Genomic DNA, 12,144 nt, shown 5'->3' with positions numbered 1-12,144 from the left:
TCCTCAACCTTTTTACATTAGAAAAAGCAACTTTCAGTGCAATTTATCCACAATTCAATTTGATTTTGGAGACAAAAATACATTTTTGGATTGGCCAGTTTCAGGGTTTCACAGAAAGTATACTTTTATCAGTCAATACATAATAATACCTTCATAATATGCTTGAATAAACACTTACAAACTTGCCAAAAGGTTGAAAAATTACAATAATGTTAACATCCACCCTGTAACTCAGTTCAACTTTTATCGCGGAGACAACACAGCAACAAAATCAAATCATCCATATATTTGTAAGATCACACGATTAAGTACAGAAAATTACTGTCCATAATCACACAACCAATGTGGAAACTTCGTGGATTTGAACTTCCAGCATAGGCATGACACAGCTCCTAGACAAGAGCTTGATCACAGAGGACTGATAAAACACAACTAGCATTGAGTTACATCAAACCCATCCACTAGCTGTTACCACAGTAAGGTCAGAGCAAGTAATTATCTTCATTATCAAATATCAACAATGTAGGGTTAAACAGAAGGTTATGGAATGTCAAAAGGAACTAGTATTAGAAGGTCAGCAGTGTGGATAAGGTTGTCAGCATAGGAAGGTGTATTTCAGCAAGCAAGCATCACATCACGTCACATCACTACACACCAGCCACATGAATGGCTCAGTCTCCATACATGTCAGTCTACTTAATACATTTACAGCACAGCTGCCACTTTCACTTGCCTAACCTTTGCAAAGTAAACATTTAATCAATTTCGCAAACTTGATACACTATTTTCCTATGTGTAGTTCTGAACCAAATACAGTCTGTACATGTGCAGACCTACACATAGGTAGTAATGAGCTGAACAATAAATCCACTTTAACATCTTTATTGGAAACAGTGACTAAAATTGATAACATTAATATCATTCTATAATGATAGAAAGTGTGCCAAGAGGATTGAAGTGTAAGCAAAAGGCATAAAGCTGATTCAGAACATAGATGTATATATGTGTATGTAACATAAACTAGTTTGTGTTACCAGAAAAGCAATTATATTTATTCCTAAAAGCATACAAGAACACTGGAATAAAAATATTAGGAAGGAGGCCCTTTTTTTGTAACATTTTAATATACAGGAGATATCGGGTGAAGACGCTAGGGACAGATTAGATAGGATCAGTCCATATATCCTTGTACCAAGCATGTCCCTATACAGAATACTCACAGAATACCGGCAGCACACACATGAATATGCAAATATTCAGGCAATATGAGATTCTTGCTTAAGTTCTGAGACTGGACTATTGACCGGGCACCAGGAAGTTTGCTGCAGGCTAGGTTTACATTGGTTATAGATTGTTCAATGTTATCCTAGTGAACTGTTATTGTATGGAGGCACCATAGGGCAACACAGAGCCATCTGGGTAAAGCCAGGTTTGACTGAAACAATTGTCACCTCTTTGCCCCAGTATACTTCAAAATCTCCATCAGTCACCAGGCCATCGTACAAAGGGTATAATTAAGGTTTTTTCTTGGAATGATGGATTGAGAAGTCTTCTAATTACTGGATATTCTAAAAACAATATTTGCTCTCCCATGTACAAGCTTGCTCCACATCAACATGAGCAGATTTGATCTCATAATATTTCTTTGTTGTAAAATTCTCTGGAGAAATCATTACAAAATTGACTTAACATTGATTATTCTGCAAAATTGAAAAAATCAAGTAATTTTTTTATAATATTACCTGAAATAAACATTTAGTTTGGAAAACAATCATCATGAGTAAACTAGAATGTTTATGCAACAGAGAACTTTTAAAAAAATACATACATTTTTTTCATCCAATCATGGCAATTTGCTCAAAGACCATTGAAGTATCTGGCCTTCAATGCTGTTTTGATACGAGGTTATTTGTTCTGGAGGCCAGATACTCAAATGCTCAGATGCATACCCAGTTACATGAACATGGATGTCACAATACATGAACATGGATGTCACAATACATGAACATGTATGTCATAATACATGAACATGGATGTCACAATACATGAACATGGATGTCAAATACATGAACATGGGTGTGACAGTACATGAACATGGATGTGACAGTACATGAACATGAATGTCACAATACATGAACATGAATGTCAGTGTTCATGGCCACATATACACTAAGAGACGGGTAAACAGCACCAATTAGAACAAAGGCTATGTATTGACCACGTGAGACCTATACAACTGGCATTGGTGTGCAATTAAAGATGAATTATTGAACTGGGTTACAGTCAACTCTTTATACAGGTCCATAGCCCTGACTAAGACAAGTTTCCCCTGCGCAGATAAATGGCTTACTGTGTCCTCAACAGGCTACAGGCCAGGGACCATAGTCCATCAGCTTCTGCCAGTCAGACAAGCTGCTGGGATCAACTGCCAATACCAACTCCACACAACCAATCAGCCGATTTTTTCAGTTTACCATTTATTCCATCCAAACATGATTATGTCAAGGGCTGCAACAGAGCTCAGGTATTACAGAAGGCTCCTATGAAAAAGCATCATGTGCATCTATGTTAAGATGACCTGCAGTCAGCATGTAACAACACAATTCAGGGTGAACATGTACACAACATCTCATACATCTCATTCATTTATACACATAATGAATAATTCATGGATCAGTTCAGAAATCAAGGTAACCATGAATGAAAGGATGATATTTTTGGAGGGTAACAAAGATTGGAAATTTGTAATTTATCAAAGTAAATGTGATAAATATGTTCACGCCTTTCATTACTACTATACAAAAAATCTACATTTTGAACAGGATTATTTCACATGTGAAAGACGATGAATATTTGAGTTGTATTGATTGAGATTCCATCACTGATTCTCAACGTGTCGGGCAAATTTTGTTTCCTTCTCTACATGTATTTAGCATTCTATTCAACCATCAACCACAACCATCAACAATTCAGAGATCCCAGAACAGAAAATAATCAATCAAGTTTTTAAGAGAATCTAGGTCAAAATGGTGCTGACCACCCTGCAGACAGTTAAACCCTTCTTGGAAACACTTTTATGGAGAATTGATTCTCTGAACTAATCTGATTAGAGGTCAAATCAAGGTCTGCATCCTTTTTTGAACTTGGCAATCATTATAAATGGTACCGGAACATACCAGGTCACTGTGGTTAAATGCTGCTGGCTGTGATAGTTGTAGTATCACCCTAAAACCATATAATGATACTATTTAATCTTTTCATTAAAATTATGAAGCTGACAATGCAATTAAACCAACTCTTGTAGAAAATCCTAAACTATTCACTGTAAACTTTTTCCCATAGAATGATCGGTACTGTGTGGGTTGGTTATAGCTAGATGTTGTTGTACATATCACTGATTCATACATATAGATAGTAACAAACCAGATGGGTTTATCTATTTTATTTTACTGGGGTTTAATGCCTTGTTCAAGGATATTTCACTTATACAACAGTGAAGATTAAATGCATTAATCCACATTTTGTTGAATACTTCCTTTGTTGGACAGTCATAAACTCAATCAGTAGTAGTGCAGTAAATAGGCAGGGTTAAAACCTTGTGTTGTGGAAGTCCAGGGTCTACCAGCTAACAACAACATGTAACTAGAAACTTTTAATATTTGTGCTGAAAGGGTCACTGTGAGTATGTCTTCCTGATTAGCTTAAGACAATGGCAGTTCCTAATACCGTGTTCAGACAAAACTGAAGATACTTGTTATTGGGTATTTCAACGAGATCTAACCATAAGAGCTGGGTCTATATCCTACTATACAGCCCATAGGGACAGCTCTACTGGGAAACTATTGAAATATATGATAATGGTACAGCATACTTACATTGCATCCATCTATGTTTAGTGGCTGTATAGTTGAATAATTAAGTGACAAAGAGAACACAGATTTGGCAAAGATCAATTCTTTCAAATGGCATTCTCAATCTCTTTGTACATTTTTTGACACTTTGACAGTTTTAATTTGTCACCAGTCTTGTACATGAAATTTTAGACATGTTTACAAGCTAACTTGGGCAGTACATTTATTTATTCATTTACTTATTTGATCAGTGTTTTAAGTCATCCACAAAATTATCCCATATCAGACCAAATACTCCAGTTTTCATTGGAGAGCAACAGTCATGTGAGTGACGTGTATATCCCAGTATCCTCAGTTAACTGGGTCATCTCCCTTTGTTTGGCTGTGCAAACATTTATCCTTTCACTGAGTAAGCGTGTAACTAAGAATATTTCACTTCTATGATGGGCTCTTGCATTATGGTGGGAGGAAACCAGGCAGAGGTCATGGGGAACCCATGACTACGGCACACCCTCACAGTTATCAAAGGCTCAATAACCAGTTCATAACCATACTGTAAAAATAGAGAATGTTTACGCATTCTCAAATCCAAATGCAGATCAGAAACAATATAACAACTTTGCAACTAAGATATCAGTCTACTTCACCAGCCTGCTGTCAAGCACTCATCACACTAACCCACCTTAATGGCACATATTTACCAGCTGCCAGACATAAACTATCATAACTCAGCTCTGTAAACTTCCTCTCAATCTTCTCTATTGCTATAGGGCACAACACTTGTCATTTCAGCTGTTGCAAATTTTCTCCAGCCAAATCTTGCAGCAGTAATCTTGTGCAAGAATCAATATGATGCGTACATATATATCGGTCAAATGTAACTTTCATTCATAACCAGTATAAATACCTACAACTAAAACTCTGTGTCACAGTTCAATGTCTGACATCTATAAACTTAACAATCAGAACTGACCACATGCAACCTCTAGATATTGTCAATGAACAGTCAAAAATATTTGGAATGGAGTGTGACATGTACTATACCCGCAAACTTTTGCCCACATTCAGACTGAATTTAAATCACTAGTTGATAACTAAAATCATTCTTAAAACGTTTTTACTGTGTATATGTTTGTCTACATACACATTGTAAATACGGCTTGTCTGTATCTACAAATGTAATAACAAAGCCTCCATACACGCAACCCATCAGAGGGCTGATAGCGAGATATATGCTGTAAGCTGTTTCCTCCAGAGATGACATACAGATAGAGATATGTTGTGTCCTGTCCCCCGCCATATATATATATGTACATCATCATGTCTTGGCTAGTGCACAAGAAGTCTCCATCATCATCATCATACAGCAGTATTTGATATCTATTCATCATGTGTCTTATGCGTTTGTCTGACAGCTGGCCTTGGCGAGTCCCAGCGCGCCAGACGCTACCACCAGGCTGGCTCACGCAGTCTCACCAGGATGGAGACGTACCATGCTAACGCCTCATAATCACTCCTATCTTCCTCACCAGATATCAACTTCTTCTGACTCCAACGCCTGTCTTTATTAATCCCCCCATAGGACCATGCCATTAGGAATAATAAGATTTTAGAATACACTGCCCAGTTTTGCAGGAAAATCAATAGAGTGGCCTCATTTGCTATTCAGAAACAAAGCCATTCATCTAAGTGGCTGAGAAAGTAGACAATAAGCTCATCTTTTTCTTCTTGATACACACCTTTTACAAGACTTTATGAAAGGGCAATGGCTAGCAAGATCATAATGCATGAACGCCAACGATTGTGATTATGTCATACATAGTGCTGGGGTGATAAGAAAAACCTTGGTAAATCATTAAAATCACTAGTGCTGGATGGTTGCTAGATGGCTGGTGGATGGTTCCGGGCCTCACTATCTTTCCCCATCACTTGGTAATTTTATCAACATGATACTACATCAAATGCAGAGATCAACAAGCATTTCTGTGTTAGAACAAACAAACCCATTATCCTCTACATATAAAATTCCATATCAGCCACAGAGATTATATATAATAGGCTAATAACTTGCTTTGTGAAGTAATGCACTAGTCCCACTGCGTGAAAAATTTATTGATAAAATTTTCACACATGCAAGAAATGGGCTTAATGCATTATTCAACAATGTCAAAACTGATTGCCAGTAGACACAATAGGCTACTAATTTTAATGCGAATTTTAAACAAGTGGAAATACAATCAAAGACTATGAGTATCAATGCCCACCAAACCTGTCAGTTTTCTAGATTCATCCATGTATGAACACATTGCAGAAAAGCTTACTCACAGACCCAAACTTATGCATGAAAATCAATATGACAGCCCCAAAATATGCACCAATACAAAATATATGTACTCAATGTAAAATGTCAGTTTTATAATTCTTCCTCTTTGGAAGAAGGGGCCTCCATGGCTCAGTTGGTTAGCGCATTAGCGCAGTGTAATGACTCAGGAGTCTCTCACCAATGCGGTCGCTGTGAATTCAAATCCAGCTCATGCTGGCTTCGTCTCTGGCCGTAAGTGGGAAGGTCTGCCAGCAACCTGCGGATGGTCATGGGTTTCCACCCACCATAATGCTGGCTGTCGTCGTATAAGTGAAATATTCTTGGGTACGGCGTAAAACACCAATCAAATAAATAAATAAATCTTTGGAAGAATGGGCAATAACAAGCTTAATTTCAGACAATTTATATGCCACACTAAACACCCAAAACTGATCTTTTTTCCACATGATCTAAGACAATGTTTAGTGCAGTCATTGCACAGGAATCAATGATCATTCAGATTCAAGGAAATCATAACTATGCAAAACATGCACACAACACGATCAGGCTAGGTTTATAATCTGATCTGAGGTCAATGGAATCTGCAAATTTCATGATTTTCCTCTTATTAGTTTTCAAGATACAAGCAATCCAGACCCACAGACCCACTATTCGACAGAACAGCAATCGCTACAGAACTCCCCATTTTCAAGAGAGAGGCATAATAAGCTACAGAGATTGGAAATCAATGTATATGCGCTGAGTGAACTCATTTCTGTGTGAGTTAATAAATCAGGTCTTGTGGCACGAGTACTGTAACATGCACAGACTGGAGTGAGTTAGCATGAAAGAGTTGTTTCCCTTGATCCACACCAAGTGGAGTGAATGGAAGTTCAAACATTTAGACACATGTGTCCACATGGCAGCATAGTCAGTTAGAAGTCAAAATGCAGAACAAACCCATTTGATAAATGCTTCTCATGAAACAATTTAACCCTCATTATTTGCTCAGAGAATATATTGACTATCAGTTACTAGTTTGGTAGTAAACACTCACTGCTACACCAGCACGGCTATCTGAGACTCTCAGCTGACTAATCCAGATGGCAAAATCAAATTCATGTACTCACATTTGTCACGGTAGCGACTGCTCTTCTGCAAATTCCTCTGGCGCCGTCTGTCCAAACTATAACTTCTGTGACATTTCTTCTGTTTCATATCTGTTGAGGAGGAGTCTGAAACAAAACCCAAAATCGGTAATTTAACAATCAGCAAACAATTTAATACTGGGCACTGTGCAAGTTCTGGGATATAAATAACTGTATTCTGTGACATTTTATCTTGTTTATATCTGTCTTTCAAAGAATTTACTCCTGAAGTTTTGTTGGCAGAGTTTGTGCTATGACACATAATACATCAATAAGATTATTAATCAGGTATAATAATAATGAAAAGGTATAATGTATGGGCAACCAGTAAGGAGTTACAGGATTTGACCTCTGACCTGACAGAGATGGGCTGCTTCTGGGGGACTTGTCAGAGGAGGCTGTAGAGCTCTTCCTGAAGGTTGGCGAGAGCTGGACAGGCTGCGCAGGGTGATGGATTATCTCCCCATTACACATTATTGGTAGTGATATCACTGGCAATGTCTTTGACCTAAGCAATTCTTTACCCTTGATACTGAAACAAAGCAGAATAAATACTTCAGTAAAAGGGGCATTTTTTTTTACGTACCTACAAATGTCGTCTAAATCAAGCAAGAAAACAAAGCCTACAACCCTGATAATAACTGAGTTATCACCCACTACTGCATGTGCATGCTTCCGGTTGTTCAGATGAATGTTACTTTCAACCAATCCTATACGGAACTTCCAATTCACAACAGCTGGAGTAAATTAGCATTTGAATAAACAAATGGGAATGTTGGGTATGTAGAATTCATTTCATCAGCACAAACAATATCTACAAACTTAGTCAGGAAACATGAGCACAACACTGAAGGATGTATATGTGTAGGCCCACATGCCAGAGTTGTCACATGTGTATGTATACTCTTGTATCATTGTACTACATCAGCAATCCTTATGGTACATCTTTTTTACTATATATTAACACTACATGCATGCCTTGTTTTACAATTATGCATTAGGAATACCACCATTCTTTCTGAACACAGATTAATACAAGGTTAACATAAGGCAATAAAATGAATATTCCAATCTCAGTTTTGCACAAGGAATCTTCCCAAATTCACCACCTTCCCCTGTAGTAAGGGTCTTGGCGAGAATAAGCTGTCCATAGCACTGGCACAGATATATACTTATATGGTCTTACGTGAAATTTAGTGAAGACAACTTGCCTTCCACCAATATGACAAACATTATGATGTTTGAAAGTCTGTGAGTCACAAATGAAAGTTCACAGTTCGTCAGTTATCGTCTTTAAAAAAAGACATGTGGTTTACTAATGACACTCCTGTTTCCTCCATCCATGAAATTGACTATCGTAGTAGACAGAAGGTGAAACATTCTCACGCATCACATAAAAAGTGAAGTCCCAATAAAATGAATATATACAGGAAGAATTATGTTTATTGCTTTAGCAAAATAAAGAGACTTTTGTGAGTGGGCAGTATGAACAATATGATCCACAAGCATGGATGATAAATTCAGTTTTCTGACAGGACTACACTGTACATGTTAATCAGATAAACAATGATTAACAGATACAGGTGGGGGTTTAAACATGGAGAGCAACTCTAAGATCACATAACCACAACTCCACATACTGCCAACAAAGTTTAATACATAACTAACACATTTTAAAAGCACAAACTTGTCTAGACATACCCAATGGCTGGTTATCCAATACATGTTTATTGTACAACATTCATGTAGAATACCAAGGCAAAGAAACTGAATGTGACTTTGGTTTAAACCAGTTGTAATGTCAGTTTCAGTATTTTGTGCATATGACTACTGTTTTATCTGAAACCATTATTATTACTCTCAGCTTTTAAAATAATTAGTTTTTCTGAACAACTGTCCACTTATTAATAGGAAGCAAAGCCTTGCAAGAGAAATATTAGGTCACTATCATCGTGTGTTATCAGCTTGCTCGTATGATTTTCACAGCTGGTGACAAACTGGCTTTTCTGTGGCATGTTAAAACTACATGCAGTCACTCTGATCACACAGCACAGTGCTTATACATGTAAATAAGGCTCCAGTTGAATGAGATTAGATACCATCAGTGAGAACCATGTAGATGAGCAAACTGTTTAGCATGACCCGTGTCAACAAGTATGCTTCAATCAATACGCAACATGTCAAGTGCTTAATCAAGCATACAAAATATGAAAAGTTTCTCATCACATGGCCAAAAATAGACCAACATGCAGCAAGCACCACACTTTAAACAAGATTACTTTTCAACAGATAAGGCATATGGACCTAAAATAATTAAATCCAGCTAACTTTGGCAAATCAAACACCATATTTAATGCCAGGGAAACAATAGTCTGACAATACAACACATATATACCGTGCCATTAATTTAATTAATTTAAATTGGGTAATGAATGTACAGTTAGCAACAAAAACTTGGGAAGTCAAGAGCAACATGTCTGCCTACAAATGATTACAGAAAGAGAAAGTGTACATAACACTATATATCAACACAAATTACAACTTGTATGTTAAATTTTTAACTGCAGCACTGAACAAGGAACTTTATAAATAGTACCAAATTCCTGAGCTGTGAATCACACATAATTGTCTAAATTAGCCTTGTTCAAAATGGACCAATACAACCAATAGCCATCATGTGGATCTCATGTCTAACTGCTAACTGCACACTTTGCAACCCTTCAACCATAGTTTTCTCCTACCACCACATAGGCATCAACTATCAGGCGTATACTGTAGGAACATGGACACTACAGTTAGAGTGAGCTATTATTTTATCCTGGTTTCAATGATTTGGTGCCTTTAACTCAATAGTTGCATTACCTGAAAAACCAAACTATGTCTATCAACACATGCACATATGAACATTTATCTAATCTGAACACACCCCACACTGGTTAACAACAGTTTCATGTTTTGACATACAACAGGTGAAAAAAAGATACATGATATATTTTACAGTCTGACCATGTTTTGACATACAACAGGTGAGCAAAAGATATATGATATATTTTACAGTCAGACCATACAAGTGTTATTAAAGGCTTGTTACATTAAAGGTGGAGAAAACATAAAAATGACATAAAGTTCAGATGAAAGAGTGCAAAAAGTTATTCCTAAATGTGGTCTTCAATATGTTTTCCAATTTTTCCTTAACGAGAAAAAGACAGTTGAAAATATGCTCGGTATTTGAGACCACCTTTTGGTATTTCTTGTCTTTGTTTAATAATGGTTTAATGAATATTTTAGCACTAGAATTTGTTCTTTCAGCTAACAAATGTATTAACCCGCAATTCGGATCATATTTATATTTTGAATATGTTCATAAATATTAACATAATTTAGGTTAAATGCATATGTTTTAATAAATTTAAATTCAAATAAATTTATTAGACAAGCATCACATCAATATTTAGAACATTATTATGCAAAAATGCTAAATACCAGGACTTGGTCCCAAATACCCTCCAAACAAAACTATTTTCAAATACCCTTTTCGCTTGATAAAAAAAATCCAAAAATATTTTTTAAAAAAAGATCATATTTGCAAATAAGTTTTGATGCTCCTTCATCTAATTTTGGCATCACTGTTATGTTTTCGTCTCCTTTAAGCCAACCAATTCAACATAACTATACTATTTCTGGCTTACCTGTCATTTGTGCGGAAAGATTGGCGTAGTCTCTGGAACATACCTTTGGTTTTACTTTTACACACAGCTTCCTCACTGGACGCTGGTGTCAGTGAGAGCATAAGCTTTAAGTCCCTACTCAAAGCCATACTGACATTGTCCCACAGCTATCTCAGACCTACATGTAGTTTACACCCTAGTTTTTAACCGTTGCAGGGAAGAGTGCCATGGTAGGTAGAGTTAAGATCACCTATGTCCAGACCACTGCTCTACCTATGCTGTTGACATTTCGGTTTAGTGTTGTTAACACAGTTCATGTTATGGTGTAGATAATAAATGTCTCCGAAGTTGTCAACACAACAGGGATTGTGTATCACCAACTAGACCATTTATGAACCAGAGGTATGTCACAGGTAAAATCCCATGTAGCACAGAAAACCTGCCTACACATACTCCCTTTCTACCATCTACCAGCTGATTTGCACACCTACTGTGTGTCAATCACACATACCACTGTTGTCCCAATGACGATCAGTTCTGAGAGGACTTGTTAAAGCAAACGTGTTGAAGAGGTATCCACGATCACTAAATGCACTTCATGCAAACCTTTCTTATTAAGTACCTTAATCAGCTGGGCTGGTATGTGTATAGGTAAATCAGAAAGAGATGTAAGACAAAACAGGCATCTGGTCACTGCTCAAGTCTATGACATGAGTTGCTATGCCCACGACACTAATGATGTTCATCCTCTATCACATCGCCTACCATCTAAGCCACCACTTCACTGCTAGACGTACAGGTAGACAGTCAGTTAACTTTTCAGCTGTACTACATGTAGATTGATCAGAGGTCAGAAACTGATTGATAAACATCACTAATTTGCCTACTGCGCGTGTCTGCTCGATAAACTGGCTGACACGATTGCTGCTAATTGACAGCTTGTTCCCTCAGAACAGGGAAATGTGACGATCCTGGAGAACAGAACACTGCATTGATGACCCAATATTCTGTCTAATTATCCTCCATGAACTTCTACAAATGCTCAAAACAAAATACACGCGTTGTCTTGGACCTAACACTGATAGCGTCATTATGATTCAACATCCAACTTCCAGTATTTATTACACCACTGTCACAAGTGATCAATGAAAGTACACATTTTTCCTACACATCTT

At 37.1% G+C, this 12,144-nt stretch overlaps 1 protein-coding gene across 1 annotated transcript in view; it reads right to left on the bottom strand.

Annotated features, from left to right (window-relative positions):
* Positions 1–11,566, bottom strand: part of LOC135475401 (ankyrin repeat and fibronectin type-III domain-containing protein 1-like) — a 77,195-nt gene extending 65,629 nt beyond the window's left edge. The window contains exons 1-3 of the mRNA XM_064755289.1: positions 10,991–11,566; positions 7,658–7,833; positions 7,284–7,388 (exon numbers count right to left, since the gene is read on the bottom strand). Coding sequence (XP_064611359.1) covers positions 7,284–7,388; positions 7,658–7,833; positions 10,991–11,118 — 409 coding nt within the window. The 5' untranslated portion in view covers positions 11,119–11,566. The remainder of the gene's footprint in view (positions 1–7,283; positions 7,389–7,657; positions 7,834–10,990) is intronic.
* Between the last annotated feature and the right edge of the window lie 578 nt (positions 11,567–12,144).

This window comes from Liolophura sinensis, chromosome 1 (genome assembly GCF_032854445.1).
Source record: "Liolophura sinensis isolate JHLJ2023 chromosome 1, CUHK_Ljap_v2, whole genome shotgun sequence".
Classification (NCBI taxonomy): Eukaryota; Metazoa; Mollusca; class Polyplacophora; order Chitonida; family Chitonidae; genus Liolophura; species Liolophura sinensis.
This window is presented reverse-complemented; position numbering and strand designations above follow the sequence as displayed.